The following is a 27,992-nucleotide window of genomic DNA, read 5'->3' as shown; positions in this document are numbered from 1 at the left end:
TAGAAATCTGCACACATGATTCATAACATCATACAATGAAAAACTATGATTTAAATGTGTTCTGCCCCTTGTTTATTTTTTTATTACTTTCCATAAAACATCTTTAAAGCTATTTGTTTTTCCACTAGTTAACTGGACAATGAATCTAAATGATCTGAAATGTACTTTAAAACAAGAATGCTGAAAAAATTAAAAACTATTTATTAAGACATTAACACAAAACAACGTTAAGCTTTCAGGGTGCCTGGTGGGGAGTTTTAAAAGTGATGTGTGCCAGCAGAGAGAAATTGTTGTGCTCACATAGTATGGTTCTGCCTCTCTCTCAGTGACTTCATCCGGGTTGAGGGTGAAGCAGGTAGGTATGCGGCCGAACCAAACATCCCTCAGCACGTCTTTGTCATCTGCCATGCTGCTGGAGCTCCCAGTGGTACATAAAGAAAAAAAAACTCCCCAAACACAGGATCCTAAATCTAAAAGATCCTTCTGTCAAAAGAAAAACAGAAAAGCAGAACTTCTGAATATATATGGATAGAAATGATTCATTTAGGTAAAACGTGCATTATATATTTGACATGAAGAAAAATATATCTGCAATAAACATTAATTACATCGTTACAGAGGAAGCAACTTACCTGTCAAACTACGAGACTGAAAAGTCGAGAAGTGACGTTAGCCTGAAAGCTAGCTAAGCTAGCTTAGCTAGTGAAAATTAGATATGATATCATTTAAAGTAAACGAACAGACTTGCCTTATTACTACTCTCACTGTCGATAACGTCCGCATAAATCTTGAGCACGAAAAGAGACAGCGCTAAGTCAAAATTCCTTACTTTTGGTCGTTTTTTGTTCTCAGTCTAAATGAGGAAAGGGCCCTATCAGATGTTGTCATTTTCTCTCGACTGTCACCGGAAAACAACGACAGCCTGCCGGAGAAACAGCGACCCCTGGCGACAAGGTTAATAAACACCAACTGCTTAGGTCATCAATGTGCGACTTTACTTACTAACACTGAACGGGGCGTTTGTTGTGTTTAGTTCGCCGTAAATATGGATAAAATACCGGAGACAGATAGCCTTGAAATGCGCATCGAGGCACTGGAGAACCGAATAAATGGAGAAAGAAGAATTAGAAGTGGGAAACCAGTTAAGGTGCGCCAATTAACGGGTTTTTTTCTTTTAGGGCGGTGGCTAGCTATTAGCCAAGTATAGCAAACGAGTTTTGCTTTAATTTATGCAAATTAAGGGCCATTTTATTTCATTTACTATAATTTTTCGAGTCTACAAGTGTTGACAAAAAAGTTTAATATGAATCTACTGCAGGAAATGAATATTATTTTGTCTTTATTTTTATATCAGAAAGCATGGAAACAGTTGTTCCACCTATTTTAAAAGAAAGTGCCCATAGATCGTTTCTGTTGTACAAAAATCAACGTATCCTGGATGTTATTGGCGTTACCTGAAGGCATCACGGGGCAAATGGCAGGATCTGGCTTAAGTTGACTGGATTCTATTGTGGTAGTCAGCCTCCACCAGAAGGGATGACTTGTCATGTAATGAGGAGGAAAAAGAGGCACTGGGACTGGACATAATATTTATGCTTAATATTTTGTATAGCTTTGTTTTGTGCTAAGTCCTTCTAGCATTTGCAGCTTTTTGGATTACAGATACTTCTCTGTACTTATTGTTCAATCTCCATGGCTCTTATATTAACATGATTAGTTTGATTTAGTTGAACGTTTCACTAATAATTCATTTAATTAATGTCTCTTTCTCTTCAGTGTGCCGAGTCTTTGACCAGGGTTCAGTCTGCTCTGACCAACACAGCCAACAAGAGAGAGCGAGTAAAGATCCTGCACAAAAAAAGTATGTCGATCTTTGAGTAGACACAGTTATATTTGAGGCAAATCCAGAAAGAGAGAATTTAGCCTTTGACTTCTGCAACTAGACTGCATAAATAGTGCACTCACCAGAAAGCTACTCCTTGTGGGTTCCGATCTTCTTCTTAAGAGGCCCACTGTCCTGCAAATGTTATTTTTAATATTTATTTTATTACCTTCACAGTAAGCCAATATTGTTTCATTAAAATACTTCCTCATTTGGGAACAATGCTGAAGTAACTGCTTACAATTTTATGTATCTCATACTGTAACACAATATTGTTTTTTGTTTTTTTCAGTTTGTATTTTTCTTAGTACACAAACTTTTTCTTCATAATGATTTTAATCTGGAAAATTCTCAATTTTTACCTTGTGAATTTATAACTCTACAAGTTTATTTTCGTAAAACTGATTTTGTTTCCCCTCACAATTTTACAACTTTATTTTCGTGATTCTTTTTACTTTATTCACATATTTATTTAATTTTTAAGATGGCTTTAATGCTCTGCTGTACATATGAGTTTTGACGCTACAGAAAATTAAAAAACTGTAATTTTCGATAAGATAACCGAATTTCAACAAGCACTTAAATTTAGAATGCAGCAGCTTCTAGAATCTTTTTCTTACATTTAGGTTGTAATTGTTCTGCTAAGTGTTTATTCTCTGCTGTGTGATGCAGTTGAAGACTTGATGAAGTATCTGGACCCCCAGTTCACCGATCACATCACTGTACCAGACACAATGAAACTGGAGTTCATCCTTGCTGGTAAGAATTGAAACAACAGTCAAACGAAACTTTTGAAATGTGATATTTATCAGATGTGATTTTCATTAATTTACTAAAAAACTTTTCATTTTGCATTTCTAATCAGAGGAGGACTTCTTGCTCTCTCAGGCTGCTATGCTGGAGCAGGTCAACACCATGCAGCCACTGCTAGACAGCACCTACATCCGAGGTGGGATTCATCCGAAAAATGCTAATTCAATATTTAACACATTCAGGCAGATTTTTAAACATTTGTTGATGAAAATACGAAACCCTAATATGATTAAAAAAATGTGTTATTTTGCTACCTCTGACTGATAAATCCAATGTTTTGTGATATATTATCTTCAGGATAAATAGAAATGCATTTATAAATCTTTTTTGTTTCTCAACTTCCATGTCTGTTTTTGTATTTCACAGATGTGCCGGAACACGCAACCAAACTGCATCGTCTGTCACAAATTCACATTAAAGAACAGGTTCCCTTTTCTTTTCTTTTTTTAATTATCCACTGCTTTCAATTTCTTAAAATCTGTTGTCTCCTAAGGTAAAGTTGGTTATCTTTCAGGACCAAACTGAGGCTCAGTCACAGGAAGTGAAGAAACTTTTTGAAGAATACAACAAAATGGTACCAGCTGCACCTTTCATAAAACACAACACTCGCTTTTCACTTTTAGCCAAAAATATTAACAATCAAAAAAGAAGATTAGGACAAATATATTAAAGTACAATATTACTGTATTTAAAACGAATTCATTTGTTATCAGCGCCAATCGTGAAACAACTGAAATGTTGATGTCTGGTTATCAGATGTTCCTGCTGTCCAAGCAGTTCACCCAGTGGGACGAGACCCTGAGGACGATGGAGGAGGCCAAAGGAATTCGACCTGTGGAGTAGTTACTGCACTGTAACACAAACGTCTGTGATTGGATTAGAGATGAAGAACCCTGGACCACAGACAAAACTCTGTCAGACTTGTATTTTATTTTCCTTCCTGTATTCTAATATGTTAAAAGAAAAAAACTTGCATAGAACCACAATTAAATGAAGTCAGTTAAGAATATTCCGATAAATTAAAAAGCATACTTTTTTTGAGTCCATCATATTTTGGGGTTGTGTTATTCATTTAGGAAATGTTATTTGTCTTTCCTGCAGTGCAAGAATCTCTTAGTTTTTGCCATTGTTAACACCAACTTAAAGCTGTGTTGTTCACAGTTTAAAGCCCTAAATGGATTCCTACTCTGCAACATTTTCTTGTCTTAGTTTCACAGATCGGTTCTGCAGTTAAGAAGCAAAGAAAAATAAGTGGCACAGAGTCAGTGAATCCATCATGTTGGGGTTTGGCTTCTTTCTAGTGGATCAAAATTACTTTTCCTCTGTTGTTTTCATGCTGAGTGCTTGATGATTTTCTAAATTGGGAATGTTCTAGTTGTGGTTTTCTTTGAGCAAAGCACTCCTTGTTAGTGGATTGTTTTGCCCCACTTCTAAATAACTAAGCAAAATCTTTATATTTCTATTGTTAAACTACAAAACCCAGGAACTCTGAAAACCACTAAAGTTATACTAAAGCACTTGGAATGCAGAGCCCTGAAGAAAGAACCAGAGCTGGATCTTGTGATTTCTGTCTTTTCTCTCTTGGCTTGTGGCTCTGACCGCTCTGGATAGCTGCTATTCATTCTTAGAAGTACAGCTTTTTTAATGTCTTTAAACTGTTATGGTTTTGGATACTGCAACTGATGGAAATGTAAATGCTCATGAACATACTCGCCTCTTAAAAGTCCAAAAGTAATAGTAACTATTTAATCTTTAAAATATTTAGGATTTTTGTGCTTTAAAGCTGTTATAAACTGTTGCCCCTCCGATTCTTAAGTCTCTGTGCTTGAATACCGCTCAGTTCATTTTCTGCTGGTCTCTTCGTTTACATCTCTGTATCCAGCAGGTGGCGCTGTGTTGGACAATATTCTAATGACCATTTTGATGTATTGATTTCTTCTTGAGGAACTGCAGCAAATGTTCTTTGTCAAAATCTTCAGGGGTTAATGAGAAGCCCTCGCCAGTCATTCCAAACTGTAACAAAACAGAGCGTTTAGGAAAAATGTAAGTAAACATATTTACTAATGGTAAGCCTCCAAATCCTGATAACATATTTAATCATTCCATAACATGAGAGCAAAGAGGTCCTAAAAATGTGTTGATGGACACCAAGAAGAAACTGTTGAGTTACTCTAAGGTGTTCCAATCACATAATGAGGTCATAACTGGATTAATAAAATATCAAAGTAAAGAATTAAATTAATAAATAAGGTAAATATGGGTCTGGATGTATTGAGATATTTTCTGGAAAGTTGGTAGTCTTACTTATACCATCTTGGTATCATGAGCTTCTTAATGAAGCAGAATATTTTTCCAAAAAAATCTGATCCTAAAAAAATCATTATCATTCATTCATTTTTAAATAATAACAATAAATGAAACTCAAATTTTACAGAGGATAATATTTAGTTTTTTATTTAGTCATCTTCCATTATTAACCTGAAATCACCAGACAGACACATTTGATATGAATAGATCTTATGCTAAAATTAGTGTTTTGTTTTTTTTGTGTCAAAATGTTTATGTCAAGATTTAGATTTTGAATCAAGGCTACCAACTTGATTTTATATATTTTTGTTCCTGCATTTTCTGTGCTGTGGACTTTTACTGCAGGGGTGTCTCACTTCGAAAGAAAAAGGTATTACTGTTAGCATCATACTTAAAAAAACATTTGTAAATAGTTATTCTAAAAACAGTTTCACAAGTTTTATTTTTTTTTAAATTAAAGTAAACATTCAGATTTTTCTGAAGGTTTACATTTCAAAAATTTATTTCATTCTTGCTTTTTTTTGTTTTCAGACCTAAAATTGTAATAAAGTAACTTATAAAAGTAAAAGAAGATTAATTGATTTTCTTAAATGACATTTTTTAGTATCAAGGCTTTAAGTGAATTTTTGTGTTCACTGTTAGCTACAATAAAAGCATTCAAATGAAACATTTTGTAATCACTACATTTATTAAAATCAATTTCTTAATAACAGTTGGAAAACACTTATAAAAATGGAATACATGCAACCGAGGAAGTGAGCAGATTTTTTTAAAATATGGTATTCCTTGGAGTGATCAAATGTATTGTAAATAATTTTAATCTGAAATATTTTTTTAAAGGGACTCCTAAAGTAAAATGAAACATTAACATATGCAATGTATATTTATCTTTAAAAGATGCATTATTTTAGTAAAAACAGGACATACAAAATGTTTTTTAAAAAGATAAATACTATTAATCACTCTTTGTCCACTCACCTGCACTGCTATCTTGACTCCATAGCGCACATATGTAGCCAGGTGTTCACAGTTGTAGTGCAGTATGCCGTACACCCCCCAATTCTCATACGTCTCAGTGATGCGTTCAATGATGTCCTTGTCATCTCCTTTACAGTAAGTTCTTCCGGTTGAAGGATCTGTATAATCGTCTAGGTAGTTGTTCACCTCAGGCTCCAAATTCAGGTTGAGTTCAGAAAATCTGCAGCGGAGAATCTGCTCTGGAAGCAAATCCATTATGTATGACTCTCTACTTAATATTTTAAAGAATTAATTGATCTTTGAATGTGTGTGTCTCTCACTTGATTGTTCATAAATGACCTCCTTTTGCTTTTTGCCACAAATGTCTGCATCTCCCACATAAACAGCAAAGTGCATAAAGCGAATTCCTGCTCTACACTTCGGTTTAAAGGAAATTATATCTCCAAACTGAAACGGAGACTGGAAGACATTCAAAATGGCATAAAATCAGCACATTATGAAGATAAAACTCAACATCTCCGAGAAGATTTTCAAGCCAAATGAATAAAACAAAACACAGTGATGAACTCACGTTGCTCATTTCAAGTTTTGAAAACCAGAGGCAAATCAGGGCTGTCATCTTTTCAGAGGAGAAGCTCTGACAGGAGCATGTTACCCTAGTAAAAGTATTTTTTGACTAAAGTTATCAGCTTCCTAAACACAATATTTATACTTGGACAAGAAAAAAAATTAAAATATTGAATTTTGCATGGATAAAAAGACAACTTCTGTGGTCCTACCTTCTTCAGTTGAACACCTGGGGAAACAAAAAACATAATTTTACGAGCAACGTTTCTTAATTTCCGGCCTGAGTGTGCACACCTCTCCTATAGCATCCGCTGAAGATAACATTAAAACCATCTATGGTTGGCTCTCTGAAGTTTTGCATATGAACTGTGGTGTTATTTTTTTGCACAGCCTGACGTTTCAAGACTGCAAGTTAGACAGTTCAGGAATGTACTGCAGCTGGCATGCATCATTCACAAAATCAGGTATTATTATTTCTTGCATTAAATGAAGGACTTGAAGAATTGTCATAAACATTAAAACAGACACGGTCCAGAAATCCGGTTTCACTGTCTCTGGAAATGTTTCCAAATATGTTTCTTTGACTTGTGTAAAATTAAATGAAATGTGAATTTGACTCATCTAAGAAATCCTTTAGACTTGAGAAAGAAAACTAAGAGCGTCTTATGTTCTGGTTTCCTTTTTTCTTTTAGCTCTGCGGTAGCCATCCGCTTTGAAGAAAATGTGGAAAGACAAACCAGGAGTTTGGTCATTGCCATGGAGGTAATTATGCAAAATTGGCATTTTATTATCAGGCTGGTTTAGGTTAATCTGCATTGAGTCTCCAAGTTATTATATAGTCATAATTCCGACTTCCATCATCCATTTGTGTATTCAATGTTTGCATCTGGAAAAAATATGGCCTAATTTAAAGTGGAGTTGTCACCTCGAAATGTCTGTGACGCTTTCACAGAGTAAAAATAGTCGCATCCATATCCTGCACTTTTTGGTATACAAACCAAAGACATTTCTCAATGTATATATCTTGATAAAATGATCTTACAACCGATTTTTGAAGATCAGTTATAGTTTAGAGTGAACACTCTGGGAGAAAAGTTAAGACAACTTGATAAAACTTACTCTGAAAGGTGCAAGTAATTGAAAAAAAGTTTCAAGTAATAGTGTGATAATTCATTATTACATGCTTAATGTTTGTGAAACAGTGAAATAATTAATTTTCTGTTTTATTTTATTACATTTATTGTTGCATTATATTATTTTGTATATTCACATGAAAATCTTGATTTTAGTGTGTGAATTCACCTTGTTAATGGGCTTTTACAAGAAGTTAAGATTAAAAATAAAAGGCAAAATGATGCGAGACAGATGTAAAAAATGTGCAATTATATTTTTAAGAAAAAGATAACTGGCTTATCCTGTATTATCTAGAAAATTAGTTTTTTATTTTATTTTCAAAGCCAACAGAATTTTTGCATTATGGAAATTAGTTTAAAAATAGATAGACTTCTTTGTTTTAATTTTTTGTACAATTTATAAATACTATTAATGAACCGACAAATAAATTTCCTTTTAAATTTTGTCTATTTGCAAAGTTATTTTAACATTTTTATATATACGTTATGTTATTCTCGTCAGAGCGGCTCGTCTTCGCCTGCATAAACGATCTTAGGCAGTAGCAGGAAGGCGTGAGCTCATAGGGGAAACCGCTCAGATCGGCTGGCTATTTGGAGGTAGCGGACTGTCATGGACAGGACGGCCGTGGTGAAGGTCGGAGCTGCGGCCAGCGCAAGTGTCTGTGCGGTAGTCGGTGGAGTGGCGCTGGCCCAGTATATCGTAGCCAAGAAGAAGCGGGCCGGGAAGAAAACGAGGATAATAGAGATGGTGAGCTAAAACTACACGACCATGTTGTCAAAACTTGAGCGGTAGATACGAAACAGGAAGTTTTACTGGTATGGCTTCAAAATAAAAGCACTTTGCGTTTGAATTGGCTTTAAGTATAACGTAAATACACTTATTTTGAACGTGTTAACCGGAAATGGGACGAAAGTTTCAACGGTTGTAGGCTGGGACTGAAATGTGCGCACGCGCTGTAGTTTCCAGCTGTTTTAGAGGTCAATAGCGGCAAGCTTTCACATTAGAGTTTTACTGTTACACATTCTAAAGCCGTCAACCCTCACAATGTTTGCATTGTCTCGAAAGCCGCTTTGTGCTGGTCCTACCGTCATTCTCTTACAGTAGAATGTAGATTATGCTAGCTTCTTTAGCTACATCAGTCCTGCTTCATGTGGATTTGGGGTGATCTTTATAATTCTACCGTCCAGCTGATTTATTTCATTAGTTACCTCAGTAGATTTCTTTCAATATGTTTCAAATGCTAACCATAATGACAAAGCTTATGTTTCTCAAAAATTTTATTTAACTCTGCATTGAGGCTGACTGTTTACATCTAACAGCATCCATTCACACCAGCTTTACTTTTTACTAAATGTAATTAGTTTTAAAGGGAAACCACTACTCTAATAAATTGATCAGACCAATTTCTTAACCTGCTGTATCCCTTTCTGGGTCATGAGGATGACAGAGCCTGTCCCAGCTATTGTTGGGTGAAGGCGGAATACATCCTTGACAGGTCGCAGGGTCACACAACCACACACTGTCACACCTAGGGACAATTTATAGTCCACAATTAGCCTATGAAGCATGTTCTTGGGCTGTGGGAGGAAGCCAGAGAACGTACAAGCTCCATACAGAGAGGTCTTAGCCAGGATCTGAACCAGGGCCTTCTTGCTGTGTGGGAAGAGTGCTTACCACTGCACCACTGTGCAGCACAATTGGATTAATTTTGAATTCAAATTGGAAACTTTGCTAGTCTGTCTCATCTGCTGTACATCTTCATTTTACTCTGTCCTTGTTGTCTTTTTGCTTCTTCTCATTCTCATTTTTCAATCCATTTCTGTCTCAACCATCACTTACACAACAACCACAGAATTACTCAACGAATGGATCATATTTTACGACATGATGACAATATTTTAAAGATTAAATATTAGTTTGTACATTTTATTCTGGAAAGAGTATGTTTGCACCTACAATGTAGAACTTTCAGTTGTCACTTTTTGTTTGCGGTCCACCTGGAGTTAGTTTACCTGTGCTGTACACTGATGCTGCAGTCAGTTGTGGCTAAATTTTAATATTTATTTATCAGTTTCCACTTCAAAGTGTGCGTTGTGTTCGCTGACATTCTATGACTTCTTTTGAGAAATACACAGTTATTGTCAGAATAATCATTCCTGCTGTGATACTTCTTTTCAATATCTTCTTACTAAAGCTATTTTTTTTTCATTACATAAATTCTTTATTGCAAGTTATTCAAGTTATAAACTGGCCAATCAGATGCCAGTGTGGTGTCTGCTATCCTGAGCCCTCTTTCAGTGGAAGGGGTGTGGCTTTCCAACAAGCTCACTCCTGATTAGCAAGAGTTTTTGCCATAGAAATGCTAGCTTAAACCGACTCAGACCAATCTCTGCTTACTAATCTTGTCTGGTTCCGACATGGAGACGTCCGTATCTTGGAGAAATATCGACTAAATCGACTTTATTTTGTTGGAACTGGAGGTAAGGTGTATTCTATGGGTAACAGCACAGACGCTTTGTTCATCTCTATATACTGTCATTAGAACATTTTTCCTAAAGGAATGGTAAAGAATAGGGGCTTTTATTCTGAACTCTCAGGATTTTACTGTCTTTGAGCATCGGGGGATTAAGGATTCAGTAAACCTGTTTAATGTCTTCTCCTTTCCTTTTTTTTTTTTTACTAATCTGAGTATTAAAAGTGATGTGTATTACTCATAATTCTATTTTAGAAAATATTTCTTTAAATAACTTGGCGAAAAGAAACTGTAATGAAAAATATATATATATGTCAGAGGATCCTGCTTGTTCTTTTTTTGGCTTTGCTCTTTTAGTGTTAAACAGAGAAAACCAGGATGTGACTGTAACTGTTGTGCACAACAATTTCATGCTGCGACTCTCTGCCTGGAAGCTTGTAACCATCTGGTTTTGATGCTGCTTGGCACTAAGAGGAGGCACAAACATCCACTGTGTGAACTGCAAAATTCCAAAAATTGTCAGCTCTGACAGACTGTGACTGTAGGGCTGTAATTCCCTCTAAGCTCTTTAGTCGGAACTTCAAAACATCATTTTGATTCATTTTAGAAACGTCTGAACCCAGCAGTTTAACAGATTACTTCTTCTACCGTTACAATGACTTCACCTCAGAAGTTGTATTTGTCTTTTTTTTTGTTTGACATCATTAATCAAAGAAATATTTTTTTTATGATTAGAATATGACCATTTTAATTTCTTAATGTTTTGTATAACGTGGCTACAGAAAAGTAATGATAAACATTTTGCATCGCTGCAACATGCAGAGATTTTGATCTGAACTTGAAGTTCTTGTATTATTTGAGGTCACATGTCCTCATTTGTGTTCTCGGCCCTCTGTCTGTCTGATCCTGGAGGAGAACAAAGCAGACGCAGTGAAGCCGCCTCCATGTCTGCTCTGCCTTTAATCACACACTGACTTCAAAGTGCACAGTCATGGTTTCATTAGACTGACACATCAAAATGCATGTTACGGGCATAGCAAACATGTGAGCAAAAATATCATTAGGTCAAAATATTCATTGGATCTTTCCACTTTTAGAGTTTATGCTGAATTAAAAGTTTTCAATCTATTTTTTTAACTAAAGCTTTCACACAAATAAACGTATTTTATACAATTTCCATTTTGGCAGCTATATTTTTGATCACTAGAAAACATCATATTTTTTTTTCCAGCTAATAACTTTATTTTTTGTATATTAAATACATTTTGGACTTGTTTGATTTGTATCTGGATAAAAATGTATTTACTTTGAGGCTTTCCTTCCTCTTTCCTGATTCATGACAGTCGACAAACTAGCCGCTTCTCTCAGAGATCAACATGTTTTGTTGAGTGATGTCTCTTTAATTGGGTTCATTGTTTGTGTAGTCCGTCATGATTAGATTACTGAGGGATAACTGCAATGTCAAACAGTCTTTGCTGGGAACAAGGCTGTACAAACATTCTGATTGTTGATCATCTGCTTTGAGATGAATGTGAGATCATTTTCAGGTAGTCCCTAAATCTGCTTGTTGGTTCTGTTTGAAATTGAACATAGATTTGAAGAAACTCTAATCTGACCGCAGTGTAAAATAATAATAATATTTATATGTGGAAATTTGAGGCCAGGCTTCAAAAAACTATTTCTCAACAGCAAATGCATACAAATATAATTTTGTTTTTTAACCTATGTGATTTCTTTTAGTTCTGTAATTCACCGCTTTGACCACTAGAGAGAAGTAGAGAGCAAGTTTAGTTTATCTAGTTTTTCTAAATTTATTTCCTTTTTTAATTTATACTATCCAGCATTAATATAAGTAACCTGCCTCACTTTTTTTTATTAAAGCAATAATTACTTAAGAACAGGAAATTTGTCAAATACAATAGAAGCTGAATATTGGTATATAGAGAAAGTATAAAACATATTAACATCCTTTCCAATGTTATAAAAAAAGCAAATTTTCATCTTTTAAAATATTTTAAGTTCCTGAGCGGTAAATACATTAGATGTCGACCATAGATTATCTTATTCAGTTTGTTTTCTTTTTTATATTTAGATTACTCAAATGTTGATATGACAAAATTGATTACTTATTCTGCCCACATTTTTAATCTGTTGCAAGTTTTAAAATGATGGAAAAGATAGTGAATCTTAAAAAGAAATCAGGACAGTTTATTTTCTAACTTCAGAAAGCTGTTTTAAATTAGGCTTTTCAAAAAACAACATAGCAGTTTCTTTTATATTATCTAAAATCTTTAATCAAATCTAACCTCATATATAAAACACTTTTCATACATTTGTAACCCAAAGTCCTTTGCATAATAAAACATTTCTCCCCCCTGATCCTCTCTCACAAAACATAGTGAAATATAAAATTATTTTTTTTAAAGATGCAAAGTAGAAATATGTCTTAATATTGAAGCCTTTGCTTTGACCTCCCGATCAAAGCACAGAACGAGATCCAGGAGACCAGAGGCTTCATCACTGTGAGGATCATCTCTGAGGAAAACACTGGAGTCCAAATAGATGTTAATGGATAAATAAAATCACTATAGATAAACAAAACAGTAAAAAAGTATGAATACATAAAATAATGTAAATATCTAACAAATCTTTTTCTAAATTCTTCTAAAATCAGGTTTAAATGGCAGGTTTTCCAACTTCCTTTGAATATTCGGTCTTCTCTTCTTTAGTCATGTGTACATCTGGCTCCATCGCTGCTTTCCTCCTGCTGAAGGTCTGTACTGTCGTTTTGAATTCATGAGATGATGTATGTGAACTTGCTGACCTCTGCCCTCTGTGACCTCCGTGTTTGTGGCGCTCTGTCAGTCGAAGCGCCTCTAAAAGCAGAGTTCAAGTTCAGTTCAAAGCTGCGGCGCCGTTTGAGCGTAGCAGTTTCTGCTTTAGGACGCTGCTCATCAACACTCGCTATGCAGTTACAGCAGGTTTCTGTTGCGCTGCCATAGTTAACGTCTATACGAAACACACTTCGTTATGTGTATGTGTGTGGGACTCTATGACGGACCGTCGAAACCCTCCAGTGGCTCTTTTATGGGGCAGCTATTTCAGTTCAAATATTTACCAACCATTAGGGGGGTTGGAGTGGGGGAGATTATATTTACACAGCAAACATAATTTGTGTGGTTTGTTTTGGTTGTATGAACATAATGTCTCCCCGCAAAAGGGAGAACATTTTCACAAAGCAAAATGCTGTTGGATTAGAGTGACGTTTTATTTATTTATTTGTTTTTAGGCCCTATTTAAAACTTGCAGCATATTGAGATGTTACCACTTAAACTCCAATCATCTTTGAAGCTATTTTATTTGTGGTCTTTTCATAATGATTTTACCGTTTTATAGCCAAACCTCTTTTATTTTCCAGGACATAGTTTCTGCAGAGCAGCAGGAGTTCTTTAGATATTTGAGATTCTGAGTTGTAGGTGGGACTGTTAGCTCGGAAGTAAGCCTATGTTTATATCCCAGCATTCCTTTTTTTACACGTTCTTACAGTGGCCGATGTGGCTCACATAAATGCCATGACGACAAAAGCGGAAGCAAGAGGACAAAAACAGTAGAACAAAGACAAAAGCCACAACACAGCGATAAAAGCCAAAGCAGGACGACTTTGCCAAATACTGGTTTGTTGTCGTGTCGTCAGCTTTTGTCATTGTGTTGTGGCTTTTGCATTTATGCGAGCCGTGTCGGCCACCGTACTCTCTCCTCCCAGCTCACAGACCCTCACAACCCCAAGCTTAGCGTAGCAAAAAGAAAACGATTAATATCGGAGCTATCCAGCCATACAGTTTTGAGCCAGGTACCAGCTCAGACAAAGAAAAAGAAGACGTTAGTGGATCTATTTGTCTGCAAGTGGAGGGGATCGGTGAGACTTTGGCCCATCCATGACAGTTGCTGCATCACAAACATGAGCTTTTTTAAACCGCTGGTTGTCATTTCCTCCCAATCTGTTACGATTTGAAGAAATAATGTTGTTTTAATTCAGTTTTAATTTGAAATAATTTTATATATGTCCACCATCACAAGAAAAATGCTACAAGAACATACTTAAAACACCATTTTCTTTGGGGTTGGGCTTTAAATTAAATGTAAGAGGTAAAAGGAGAATCAAGTTTTGACAGATGAGAGCTTTATAAAGAAAAACAATGTGGGCGCTGAAAATGAATTGTGCCGTGTGTGTTTCTGCCTGAAGCTGCCATGTTTATTACAAGCAGCACACCCATATCCCTTACATAACACTTCCACAACGCTGGTGTTCAGCAATGTGGCAGCTGTTAACCCTTGGTAGTCTCTTCACTCACTGCACTGTTTGCCAATTACATAGATTGTCTACAATGACAGAGAATCACCATTAGTAAAATTTTGACTCAAAATTTATCGTGAAGATCTAAAAAAATATTAACTTTGACATTTTAAAGTATGAAAAGAGTTATGACATATATATATATATATATATATATATATATACACCCCTTAAAACATTTTCTGCAATTAATTGGAAGTTTATTTGTTTGAACAAAACATTTTAAAGATGTATTTAGTTTCACACATTGTTTTCTTGTATCATCTGACTGTTATTTAAGCTTTTTCGGCGACATCTCAGGTGTTAATGGGTTAACAGCATGTAAACCCAAGCACTTATACAAAAAGTATTTGGCAAAGTTCACAGTTAGTGACTCAGCAGATTTTCTAAGGCAGAACTTCCCTTTTTAAATGCTGCCACAAGTTTTATTTTGATAGGACATCCAATTGGAATATACTGTATATATAGATATTTATCAAAGGAAGTAAAAGAGGGAAAAATGTTGCACATTTTCTCTCATACTGATGTTTCTGTAAATCTGGGGTACCGAGCGGACGCGCCGTTAGGTTGCAATCGGAGACGGTTGACCTACATTTTTTTTTGGGAGTGTGAGAAAAATGTGTCGGCTGAGGCGACGACAGGCCAGGAGAAGCTTGTCTTCTGTTCCATTTTCCAGCTTCACAGCAATAACCACAGCACAACATTTCTCCTGCTTTAAGATCCCATAAACTAATTATTAGACGTCTTCCCAGCTAACAGCTCACTCTGCTATCTGGACGATATCACTTAAGGAAAAAATCAGTTTGTATTTATCGTGCGATAAATGTATTGGTGCAACATGTTTGCTCGGACTGATATGTTTTGTAGAATCTCCTCTGTTGCCTAAATATCAGACGGACATATTCATGATCTCACTGTTTATGAATGTTGACAGTTTAAAGGATCCATGAACGTCACAAGGGTTCAGGAAATGCTGATACATCAATATTCTGCTGTTTGTGCAAACATATTATCAACCCTTTCGGGACAAAAATGAGATTATTTCTCTGCTCGTGGTTTAGCCGATTCACTGGCTTCTTCCACTGGACCTGAATACACAAATAAAGAAGAGCTGAACTCGCTGAAATCGACAGCTGACATGAGATTAGAAGATTTTTAAAGTCCAAAAATTACTTTCACTTCCAGATATTGATTTCTAGCAAAACATTGATGAAATGTAAGAAAGCTCTGCACAATCTTGACTCATTCTTAAAAGCACTATCATGTAGAAACAGAAAAGAACATTGCTAACGATTTCCCTGGATCAGTGAGATTTCTTACCTGAGAGTTATTGATTTCTGTCAGCACAGATGGTTTCAATAAAACTAATGATTAAAGTCACAAATTATTCTGTTCATTTTTAAGTGGTTAGTATAAAAATAATCAGATCTTTAAATGTATACTGGGTTTAAAAAGTTAATTATTTGATAAATCTTTATCTAGAAAGTCATACTGATTCATCAAATCAATTGACTGTCATTTACAGATTAAAAATTTCCACCTGTGTTCAGTTTATATCTCCTGTCGGATTAAATAGTGTTTTTCATTATCAAAATACATGGTTTTGACAGTAAATTTGAAATCTAAGCCAGTATTTAAATGCATATCTTAGAAGAAGAAAGAAACTTGTGAATGGAAATGGATTGAGCTGACAGTTCCTCCCTCATCTGCAGTTATGTGCAGACTGTGAAATGATAGGAGAGCAGAAGAAGACTGTACAGCTTTGATAATAATGTCCTAACAAACCCACGTGACATCTGACATCAGCAAATTCACAGCGAATGCTAAAGTTCACCGACAGTCTGATACGAGCAGTACGCTTTCTTTTGCCAATTTAGAAAACGATTACTTATGAGTTTGTTTTTATTCTAATATTGTTTCCTCAGATCACAATGTGTTTTTTTTTTCAATGACCCAGATTTTCCTCTGAAAAGTTGAATTTTCTTAGAAAATCACATTTATTTAAAAATATCCAGTACATTTTTATGAAAGGAAATTTAGCATTTTCAGCTATTATTACCTACAAGAAATGTCCTGTTTGAAGGTTTCTTTTGTTTTATCACTTAATGTTTATCATATGTAGCGTCTACAAAAGGTTAAAGTCTCCTTCAAGCGGAATAGAACCTCCTGATCTCAGGATTTGGGGTTGATTTGTTTTTTAAATGCAAACAACAGCTGAGTGTCTCTGTATTAGATTGTCATAGGGTGGATATTTGTTTTTAAAGACCTGGTCTGATAAAAATCCTGTTTTTGGTGTTTTAACATGTTCTTGTGGCATTTTTCTCATGATGGAGAACATATCAAAAGATAATTCAAATCGTCTTTTGTTAGGGGTGTGTATTGGCAAGAATCTGATGATACATATTGCAATACACATCTCGCGGTACGATACATATCATGATATATCCCCAGACTGTACCAGAACAATTTTTCACTTTTTATTTTAAGAGTATAACTCAGAGAAAAACTAAGTCATACATGTCCCACGATTAGTCGACTAAAGTTAGTCGACTAAAATTAACCATTGAAATAGTCGACGTCAGTTGATTAGTTGTTTATATATTGTTATTATTATTATTTTAATCTCAAAACTACGGTACCGCTTTCTAGTGCTGCATGTTGTTGTTGGGTTGGGGGTGTGAGGGGCTGTTAGCTAGTGGGAAGGTGTGTAAACAGATGGTCCTGCTCACAACTCATGGATTAATTTATAACAATCTGCCACTCTGCAGAAACTGTCAGAAAAAATTACAATTTAAAAATATTTATTTAAATTTTGGCTAAAAATTGCATAATCATGATGAAAAGACCACTGGGAATCTTTTATAATGGATCCAAAGATGGCTGGACTGAAACTTCTTCTAACTTGTGAGTTTTCCTTCAGGTTCTAGGAAGTGTTCGGGAAAAGACCCATTCCTCTTCACCAGAACTCTTTTTCAACAAAGTGATTGATCCAATAGAATCCAGAAAATGTCACCTTCAGCTGGTTCAGAGACCGTTTCCATGAATTCATGTTCTTGAGCATCACAGACGTGTTCAGACTGGCCCAGAAACCTACAGCTGCAGCAAATACTGACGCCTCAGCAGAAGGATAAGACTCAGAGAGCTCAGTGTATGTGAACACATCACCCACCTTAACCCCTTTGACCTGTCCTGAAGCTCCACCCATGTGTTTGTGTGTTGGAAATGTGTGAGCTCAGCAGCAGCTACTATTTGATAAAGGATCCTTTCTGCAAAGGTCAGAGGTCATGTCACTGGAAAAGGTCTAGATTACAAGTGTGGCGTCAGCTGGAACGATTGTGTTTGAGACTGTAAAGAAGGAGGGGTCATGTTGTCTAATCAGTTTCAGCCGGCCCCCCCTCCCTGCCCGTCCTGCATGTATAAAAGCTCAGCGCAGCCACACAATCTTTTCTTCACTCCTGTTTTCGCACAGCTGACAGAGCCAAGGTAAGAGAGTTCCTGCAGTCGGGTTTTGTTGTTCTGCTCAAACTCTTTTCTTCAATGAGCTGGATGGAGTTGTTGATGCTTGTCATCCAGCTTTCTCTCCTATTTTGTTCCTAAATTGCAGCTTTTGTGCATTTCAAAGTTAAACACCATCTTTTTCAGAAGAAGTCCATAAAATTGTGGCTGTTTGTTTGTTTTTAGTGGACCTGGATGCTTCTCTTTCAGAAGACTGAAACTTGAGGAAGCGTTTAGACTCCCGTCTGCCTGCTCGGCTGAAATTTACGAGGCTTAGTGGAGACAAAAAAAGAAGGCTTTTATTTTTAGCTTGTGTTTTTGGGGTGTCACTTACTCGAAGGATTTATGAGGTTATGCTCTGTCGCTGTTATATAAGTTGAGGTTGTATTTTTAATGTTTTGAATTTGCTTTCTATTCAAATTATTCCTAAATGTTTCATCTACAAATGTCTTTCTTAGTTTATACACATTTATATATCACACGTTTGATTGAAATAATTGTTATGCAGCAATGAATGTTTTAAATACACACTCAGGTGGATGTGAAGCAGCCAAGGTTTCTGTTCTTCATCTTTAAGTTGCAGAAACTTAATTCCTCAAACAAGATAATTTTGAATTAGAGAGAAAAGGTCCCAACAAATAACCAAAAAAATCAGCCTCAGGTTGATTTGGTGAGCTTCGACAGAGCGAAGGGCATTTCAGAAGAGTGGAAGAGCACGTCTTCTCTGCAGGGCGTCTGTCCATCCTCTTGGCTCGTCACACAGCACTGACAGATTCCAGACATCAGCTGTTTCGAGGTCCTGACATTCCTGCAGCTGACTGAGTGTTGCGTCTGAACCAGAGAACGCAATGTTCTGCCGTTCTGCTGCTGCTCCTGCGTTGAACTAGAACCTGGACGTGTGAGCTGCAGGGTTTGAGCAGAGACTTGCAGTGTGTTCCTGATAGACCCTGTTCTTTTGAATTCTCTCTGGCCCATATTTGAACATGTTTAAGGATCAAAACTCATGTTAAATCTAAAGCTACTTACAAACTGTATTTTGAATTGCCCTGCAAATCTGGTGTAGTTGAAGTGGCTGAGGCTCAGTGGGCGGAGCCAGACAACTAGTCTTTTGCCATGTCCAAATTCCCACCCTAATCTAACTGCTATAAAACTATATAGTGCAGGACTATGTTGTGCTCTGGATTTTAAAAGCAATTCGGACACCATAGTCACTACTTTTTTTTCTTTTTTCCCTAAATTTCTTGATTGATTGATTTCACAAAGTGAAGATTTAATCAATACAAACATTATAAGATGTCTATTTGTTACTCCACTGTGCTCTGATGATGAAAATGTGGATGGTTTATTAAAATATTACATTCAACCACCTTTAAAAAAGGTGCAAATTGTTCGACAGCAATGCATTGTGGTCTATATTTGCTAATGCAGTGAGCATTGATGCACACTAGTTTTTCGCAAAGACTTATGGGAAATTTCTAGGGTACTCAGTTTTGGAGCTGTAGATTCGGACAGCACTAGAATGGTGAACGCACCATATAGTGAGTAGTGAAGGAATTCAGACACAGTCATTGTTTTCTTTTTTTTACAACAATGTCTCCCCCTTTTAAGGAAATGTGTGTGTTGATTTGACAAAAGTATCTTCTAAATATTAAGGAAAAAGTTCAGTTTACTGCATTTTGAATTTTGCTTTTATATCAAATCAATTTCCATGTTGTGGAATCAAAGTTCTATTCTATTCTATTCTATTCTATTCTATTCTATTCTATTCTATTATTTTTGTTCTATATTGTCTTATTTTATTCCACTCTATATTATTTTGTTCTATTCTATTTTAATTTATCTTATTTTATTCTTCTAGTTTATTTTTATTTTGTTTTATTCTATTCTATTTTATATTATTCTATTGTATTCTATTCGGTTTTGTTCTTCAGCTTCAACACATTGACATGGAGACGTCGCCTAAATTTTCCAATCTTTCTTTTGTTCTTTCGGCGTATCTGTAGATGCCTCAGTTTGAGAAGCCGACGGTCCACATGAGGAACCCTGAGAGGGTTGAACAGATCATCTGCGGCCTCATCAAAGGAGGAGCTTCCAAACTGCAGGTAAAGAATCCTCTGGTGAAACAACCATCCTTGGATGAATATTCCTGAAGGATTTTTATGCCTTGCAGAATCCCAGTGAAGTCCTGTGTGTTTCTTCTATTGCCCCCTCCTGCTCCCTTTTCTCTGGGGTTCAGATTACTGATATGCTGTCATCTCTTTCAGATTATCACAGACTTTGACATGACGTTGAGCAAATTTTCTGTGAATGGAAAACGCTGTCCGACATGCCACAGTAAGGAGACTTTGATCCTCATATTTCTTTATTTTTGGTCACCTTTAGTAGTTTTTATGAGTATTTATTTACTTATTTATCCATTTAGATATCATTGATAACTGCAAACTGGTAACAGAAGATTGCAGGCAGAAACTGCTGCAGCTGAGGAATAAATATTATCCGATTGAGATCGACCCTCAGCTAACCATGGAGGAGAAATATCCATTTATGGTGGAGTGGTGAGTTAGAAAAGACTTCCTGATTGATGAAACACGTGGTCAGGCTTTTCGTAATGGCTTTCCACTCATGAGTGGCTGGAAGTTTTAAAGCAGACGTTGTTTCCAGGTATTTTAAGTCCCACACGCTCCTGGTGGAGCAGCGTCTGGAGAAGGACAAGCTGCCAGAGGTGGTGAGGGACTCCGATGTTGCCCTCAGGTATTTAGAGAATAAAGACGTGGAATTAGGATTTATATTTTGGAAACTGTTTGCAAATGGATCTAAAACCTTTTTTTTTTTTTTTTCTTTTTCCAGAGAAGGCTTTGAGCAGTTCTTTGACCGCCTCCAGCATCACAGCGTGCCCGTTTTCATTTTCTCCGCCGGCCTGGGGGACGTCCTTGAGGAAATCCTCCATCAAGCTGGAGTTTATCACCCCAACGTCAAAGTGGTTTCAAACTTCATGGACTTTGATGAAAATGTAGGACAGAAAGTTCCGATTTGTTTTCGTTTTTGCTCTTTGCATCTGTGGGTCTGATCGGGCCTTCTCTTGTAGGGCGTTCTGAGGGGGTTCAAAGGCGAGCTGATCCACGTGTACAACAAACACGATGGCGCCCTGCGGAACACCGAGTACTTCAAGCAGCTGAAGGAGAACTCCAACATCATCCTGCTGGGGGATTCCATGGGAGACCTCAGCATGGCCGACGGCGTTCCCAACGTAGAGAACATTCTCAAGATAGGATTTCTCAATGACAAGGTGCGATCGGTGAACAAGTCCACAGCAGCTCATTTGCAAAGATTTTTGCAGATATCAAAGATCTGCACATAAAACGAAAAACAATGAACTGAAGTGATGCGTCTGAGGAAACATCTCAACTCTTAAAGAACCTTTTAGTTAATAGTTTTCCCTAGTTTGTCATTGGAATTTTTTTCTAAAATGAAGTGGGATTACAGATGTTTTAAGGCTCTAAAATCCCTCACTACACACTTTCTGAACTTTTTCAACCTGACATGAATATTTTCATACTTTGCTCTCTTTTTTAAACTCTCAAATATACCTTTATATAAAAATAAAAATTTCAGAATTAAAAAGATCTGATTGTGATGGAAGATTTATGTGGATTTAAAAAACTGAAAAGCTAAGAATCAGCTGATTCATGTTTCTTGCCTAAATGATCAAAGAGTTGCAGTATGTCAAAGCAAGTGTGTTATTTATGTGTAAAAGAGTTAAAAAAGTCTGTAAAAGATTCATTGTCGTACAAATTCTTAAGAAAAAAGACAATTTTGCTACAGTTAATTAGGATTATTGTTGTTATGCAAGCTGAAAATGTTTTTTCTTTCCCAGAAAATTATTCTTAATATTTGAAAGAACTCAACCAAAATACGTAGTGGTCTTTTTTTTTTTTTTTTGCTGCAGCACAGGTCCTGTTATGTAAAATGTTGTTCTTGCTGCAACAGTTCAAATTGTGAAGTTCAACCTGCTTAAGGGCAGTAAACTGAGTGAATTATGGGTTGCAATTGTTATAAGTTAATTTCATAATGTTTTGGGGATTTTCCCCCTCGTCCTTTACATTTGCAGCCTTAGTTGTTGTTCTTGTTCACCTTTCGCCATATTCCATCAGGGTTTCGCCACAACAAATCAAATTTCACCAATCTGCACATTGGTTTGGCAGAATTTTACGCCAGATACCCTTCCTGACATAGTACTGGATTTTATTGGGGTTAAGAGAGCCCTCAGTGGCTACATAGTTAGGTGTGAAGACTGGAAACAGCCTTGGTTAAAAGATGGGAAAAGGATTTTTTTTTCTCTGACAAACCATTTTTCTTCTGATCTCTGCAGGTAGAGGAGCGGCTGGACAAATACCTGGACTCTTATGATATAGTTCTTGTAAAAGACGAGACTCTGGAAGTGCCCAACGCTATTCTCCAGAAGGTTCTATAACTCCACCGAACCACATCTCAAGCAGATCCCTTCTTTTCTTCTCTGCATCGTGTCAGGACATTTAACCTTGCCACTCTCTTCGGATATAACCAGCATTATGTTCTCAGCACCAAGTCCTTACCACACAGGCTTTAGATCTCCTATATAAACTATTTTAAAAGTCATCACTGCACCAACTGCTTGTCTTTACTGCTTTCATCAATTTATCATGTTTGTTTCTGTGGTAATTTTCTAAAAAAAGAAGAGTGAGCTTTAAAAACATCACAATCTATCCTTGTTTTTAAGTTTGCACAATACTAATGTATTTTTTAATTAATGGTAAAACACAGATGCCCTTTAAAGGACATTCAATAGTAGTTGTATCCCAGCATGCCTTTCACCACAGTTTTAAAATCATGTGACATAGTTGCTGCAAAACCATCTAGTCAGTGTTTCAAAATTCTAACATTATGAGAAGAAACTGCACAAAATCGGAAAAAAGCAGCATTTCTAAAAATAATACAGCAATTCCTTTTATAAAGGATTTGAAAAAAAGTATTTTAAAGAAGGACTTGCCTTTATTCAAATGCAAGATTCTATCAACATTACTGCGAAAGATTATTTCTTTTCTTTCATTTTTTGTTGAAGAAAAGAGTCACCTGAATGGGAAAATCTGAACACATGTTGCATGTGTTTGCTTTGGTGGTTTTCATCAGTTTCTTGCACACAGAAAAGCCATGTTTACAGAATGATTTTTTTTTGTTACCCCTAATGTGTTTATTTGATGCCTGTTTTACAGATAATCGTTGGTTTGTCTAGATATAAGATAGATTCTTATTTATCTTTCTGTGGCATTTTAGTCTTCAAATCGTGCTTATGCTGACCTCTAGTGGTCATGAGGGGAGATTACAGTCGGTAAATGCAGACCAAGAGAATCGCACAACACTATGTTCTCACTTAGAAAACAAACAAAAAAAACTGTTAAATGTTTAAGCTGAGCACTACCTCAAAAAAGTCATTTTTCAGTAGATTTTAAGTTCAAATGTCTGTTTAGTTTGACGTGGTGTTGAATGTTTCCCTCAGGCTTGTATATGTGCTGCTATCACCTGCATGTTGCCTTTATTGTGTAAAGTGAGAGATGTGTGAGACAAAAAAAAGTTATTTCTGTCAAATGCAGTCAAATGTAAAACTGTAACTGTGGGGTTTATGGACATTCATGTCGTTTTACTGCATCTGAGTTATCAGGTTTTGATGAGTGTGTTTTATTTTTTATAAACAAAATGAATTTGATGGCTTGGAAAAACGAACATGCAATAAAAATGTATTTTGTGAGGTCATGAAACTTTCAGTGCATTTGTTATATCTTTTTTTTTTACTTTTTAATTGGTAAATGTGGTGGATTCACTAGATATAAAAGAGGTGTTCTTTTATTTGTATTTATACAGTATATATTTTGTTAATTCAAAAATTAACTAATTTCAATGATGACTAAATGTTCATCTTCTTGTTAATGTAATTTTATCAAAATGTTTTTGAAAATTTTCATTAAAAAATGTAATAATTTCTAACAGCATTTGGAGGTTAGGACTGTCTAGTTGGTATAACTCTTAAAAATTGATTTATTTTTGCCCTTTGTTTGTTTGTTTGTTTTTTTCCAGAGTACATTTTACTATTTCTATAATTTAAATACATATATTAATGGAAATGATGCCAAATAAACAAAATAATTGAGAAGGGATATTTTATGCGGCTTAATTTTGCCATCTGTAAGTGCATACAGGCATTTTGTTCTTAAATAAATACATATATAAATATTTCGGTCAATTATTAAAGAAGTACATCATAAAAAATGGTTATCTTTTTAAAAATCAAAACTTTGACCTGCTTACATAGAGGGCTGTATAAACTCAGTTACCCATCAGCCCCGCTTCTTTTTCCGCTCCTGCGCACAAGCGCATGGCTTCTCCGCTGAGCGTCAGTGTCATGACAACAGAACGATGGTTCCAAGAGGGTGAGAGATGTGATGTTTGTGTGAACGAAGTGGAACGAGGAAAAGCGGTTCTCTAAAGGTGAGAAACACACAAACAGAGACGACTTTGTTGCATCGATAACACACAAAGAGTGAAGAAAGTAGCAGCTGTGCTCCTGGCGTGTTAGCTTAAACCCGGGAAACTTGGAGAGCTAGCAGTGTAGCCGCAGCTAAGCTAAAGTTAAATCAGCTGGCTTGGTATTAGCTCCAGGTAAATCACCTGTTGCCACCCAAGATTTCATAAACCTCAAGTGTATTTTTCTCTCTTATGTTACCACACGGAGGGATATTAAAGTTTGCCGTTTTAAATGTATATGAATAGAGAATTTTATGTGTTAACCTTTAGTAGAGTGTTGTGTTGCAAAACCTGTTTCTTTTATTACAGTAACGTTCATATATTGACGTTTATCCCTTAATAATTTGCAGTGCTGTGAAGATATTACTTCTACAAATATAATATTAAACATAAAAGCAGAACATTCATTTGAAAGCATCACATTTGATCATTTAAAAACACATCAATCTGAAGCAAATGTGATAATCTCCTAGTGTTCTACTAAACGTTTCTTTTATTTTTCTTAAATACATGAGTAGGAATATGATTTTCTTAATTTCTGGGTTTTTCAGTTTGTTTCAGAATTGTAGAGGCTTTAAAACATATGCTTTAAAATAGACTTATCAAGCGCATACACTTGAGAACTTCAAATGTTTTAACTTTTGTATATAATTTTTAAAATCAAATTTGGTTTATTTAATCAAAGTAAATACTCTTGAACACTCATTCAGATCTTTAAGGCTTGTATGCTGTAGATAGGAAGGATTCTTTCTCTCTGGATTAAGAGCCTGTTCCATCGGCTCAGCATTTAGCAAGGAGAAAAGCTGCTTGCCCCCACCCACTCCCTCCTCCTTATCCACCTCCTTGTTGCTCACACGCTCAATCCTGAGGTCATGTGACCTGCGGGCTCCTTTGCATTTGGCTGCAGCTGTCCTGCACACATCACCTGGGATAGTCTTGAAGTTGAAGCATCTGGACTTCTTGTCTATGACTCAATTTTAACCTGTCACCCGGATGAACATTCATCCACCTTCATAGACATTATTTAGTTTTCTAAAATGTTGCTTTGAGAAGATCCAAGAAATGCTCTCAATGTGCAGAGGCATCATGCAATGGTAGAAAACATGAATTTTCAAATAAAACATGTAAACAAACATAGATGCTTCCGTCTTGAAATGCACAATTAATTGTGAAATCCGTTTTTCTTTCATTCTGAATATCAGTATTTTTGGAAAGCAAAAAAAACAAATGGGATGAAATGCAAAGAATGAGAGGAATACTGATCAAACAAATGTTTTTATTAAACCCCCAACTCAAAACATAGCCACAAACAACCAAGCAGATCTATTTTTTACTCCAATTCCTATAACATTTAGACACAGAACACAAGTAATTTTTTTTTTTTTTTGTGGAAATTTCATTTTCTTGGAAATGTTCTGCATTTTTCAAGAAACTACACTCATTTGCTTCTCTAATCTCTGCTAAATAAAATAACATTTTACCATAGAAATGGCATTTTTGACAATAGCGATTATGTGAAACGCTATAAAAGCTATAATAAAAACAGCACAGACATGACATTGTTTCTCTCTATTGTTGTGTAAAAAATGTGATTTGTATTCCAAGCTTTTTAATTAGTTCAAATATATTTAAATTTTGGGCCACAACTTCATCTCTTAAAAAAAAATTAATTATGTTTTAAAATATTTTTCTTTATCTGTGTTTTAAGCAATGGTTAATCTTAAAGTCCCACTCTAATCATATTTTGATCTGTTTTAAAAGCACTCCTAGTGTTTATTTATTTATAATTATGCCATTTTGTGCATAGATTAAAAAAAAAAATTGTTTTTTTAGGACTAATTTGCCTGAGTGATGGGAGAAACTGCTGGAGAGGAAGTGACTCTCCACTGATATCCCATCATCCCTTTTTTACACTCTCCAGCTAGCTACAGCCTCTTACAACTCCATGCTACAAAAATGGCGAGCAATATTGGACTTATTCAGCCACAGAATCTTGAGTCAGATACTGTCTCGGTAGAGGAAAACAAAGACGTTTATGGATCTTTTTGTCTGCCATCAGCATAGAGTGAAACAGTGAGACTTTGGTCTGCCCATTTCATCTGCTGCGTCACTATTAAGAGCTTTTTAAATGACAATTTTTTTTCTTTCTGCTCTTGAATAATTCCGATTTGAATAAAGAAATACAGTTTTTTTTATATACAAATGTCCTTCATCATGAGAAAAATGCTTCAAGAAGTTGCTAAAAAAATATGTTAAAAATGCCAAAAAGACGATTTTCATTTAAACGAGTCTTTTAATTTGAAATATTTTTTTTAGTTTACATTTCATAGATAATGTTTTGTTTTATAACATGTAGAAAAAATGATTAAGAAACTTTTTGAGCACCTGCCTTTAATACCTTCTGCTGATCTCCTTGCAGTCTGTCATCATGTCCCTGTTCAAAGCCCGTGACTGGTGGTCAGCGACTCTTGGCGAGGGGGAGGAGTTTGACCAGGGCTGCCTGTGCGTCGGAGATGTGGACAACAGTGGCACAGGCCATGGTCAGTTTGTGATGAGAACTCAGTAAAAAAAAAAAAAAAAAAAATCACATAAAAACCAAAAATCGCTTGAAATGGTGTTTATATTGTCATGTATTGTGTTGTTGTTGTATGAAATAGCTTCCCTCCTAACAGCAGCTGTTTTTGTGTGATTCAGACAAGATCGTGGTGGGCAGCTACATGGGGATGCTGCGGATCTTTTTTCCACATGCCAATAAGTCGAGTGAAGGCGGGCCTGCTGATGCTCAGCTGCTGGAAGTCCAGCTTCAGAACGCCATCATCCAGGTGGAAGTGGGCAAGTTTATCTCGTAAGTAAAGCAACCAAAGATTTGAAAACTTCTGCCATGTTTTTTTTGCAGTGCAGTTTCTTCTGTTGTTGGGACATCCGTGTTTCTGAATTCAATTTGAACTCGAAGGCACAATGTGTGCTTGTTTGCTTTTCTTATAGTTTTTTGCTACATTTGATTGATAAAAAACATGTTAAAAGAATTGCATAAAATTGTTAGATTTTGTACTAAGATCAACTCTCCATCACATCTTTGTTTTATTTCAAGAGCCTGTTTAAACAATAAACAGTAGAAATCTGAAATAAAAAAAAAATAATTTACTAATTTATAGAAGTTATATTTCTAAAATCCTGACTACCAGGACATTGAGTTTATAGGAAAACCACGATCAGAGTTCTCCTACCTTTAGTCCAAGACTCCACAGGTTTCCCCATCTTGTGTGAATGTCCTGCTGAAGTGCAGAGATGGCGAGCGCACTGAGAAGTGCTGCTGTGGTATCTTTTAAATGTCCTAAATCTGATTAAATCAACATTTCATTTAAAAACCAGGGATAAAAGTGTACTAAAAAGTAAAAGACTAGGTTATTCAGGATGCTAAAAAACATAATGTT

General features: G+C 35.8%; 4 protein-coding genes across 6 annotated transcripts in view; 3 read left to right on the top strand and 1 right to left on the bottom strand.

The window, feature by feature from the left end:
- The window catches only part of atg5 (ATG5 autophagy related 5 homolog (S. cerevisiae)), a 32,760-nt gene extending 31,799 nt beyond the window's left edge, over positions 1–961 (bottom strand). The window contains exons 1-2 of one of the 2 annotated variants that reach the window (XM_024258284.2): positions 633–961; positions 301–483 (exon numbers count right to left, since the gene is read on the bottom strand). In XM_024258284.2, the coding sequence (XP_024114052.1) occupies positions 301–408 (108 nt within the window). In that variant the 5' untranslated portion in view covers positions 409–483; positions 633–961. The remainder of the gene's footprint in view (positions 1–300; positions 484–632) is intronic. The other variant, XM_024258286.2, reaches the window with a different exon arrangement.
- dctn3 (dynactin 3 (p22)) lies at positions 961–3,746 on the top strand. Its single transcript, XM_024258287.2, has 7 exons — positions 961–1,147; positions 1,777–1,861; positions 2,555–2,641; positions 2,748–2,831; positions 3,062–3,120; positions 3,210–3,269; positions 3,452–3,746. The coding sequence occupies exons 1-7, from the start codon at positions 1,046–1,048 to the stop codon at positions 3,536–3,538; spliced, it is 564 nt and encodes a 187-aa protein (XP_024114055.1). The 5' UTR covers positions 961–1,045; the 3' UTR covers positions 3,539–3,746.
- Positions 3,747–8,213: 4,467 nt separating this feature from the next.
- Positions 8,214–23,790, top strand: nt5c3a (5'-nucleotidase, cytosolic IIIA). 2 transcript variants are annotated; one of them, XM_024258288.2, is made up of 8 exons: positions 8,214–8,428; positions 20,007–20,105; positions 20,268–20,337; positions 20,426–20,558; positions 20,665–20,754; positions 20,851–21,013; positions 21,089–21,289; positions 22,373–23,790. In XM_024258288.2, the coding sequence occupies exons 1-8, from the start codon at positions 8,291–8,293 to the stop codon at positions 22,472–22,474; spliced, it is 996 nt and encodes a 331-aa protein (XP_024114056.1). In that variant the 5' UTR covers positions 8,214–8,290; the 3' UTR covers positions 22,475–23,790. The 2 variants fall into 2 exon arrangements, with proteins under 2 accessions (XP_024114056.1, XP_024114057.1); XM_024258289.2 differs by lacking the exon at positions 8,214–8,428 and adding an exon at positions 17,902–17,991.
- Positions 23,791–23,931: 141 nt separating this feature from the next.
- bbs9 (Bardet-Biedl syndrome 9) overlaps positions 23,932–27,992 on the top strand; it is a gene marked incomplete at its 3' end in the record, with an annotated part of 123,314 nt that continues 119,253 nt past the window's right edge. Inside the window, 3 exon segments of the mRNA XM_024258633.2 lie at positions 23,932–24,522; positions 26,978–27,098; positions 27,253–27,403. Of these exon segments, the coding sequence (XP_024114401.1) occupies positions 26,987–27,098; positions 27,253–27,403 (263 nt within the window).

The sequence above is a fragment of the Oryzias melastigma genome, linkage group LG16 (genome assembly GCF_002922805.2).
Source record: "Oryzias melastigma strain HK-1 linkage group LG16, ASM292280v2, whole genome shotgun sequence".
NCBI lineage: Eukaryota > Metazoa > Chordata > Actinopteri > Beloniformes > Adrianichthyidae > Oryzias > Oryzias melastigma.
The sequence above is the reverse complement of the archived record's forward strand: the minus strand, read 5'-3'. Positions and strand labels throughout refer to the sequence as shown.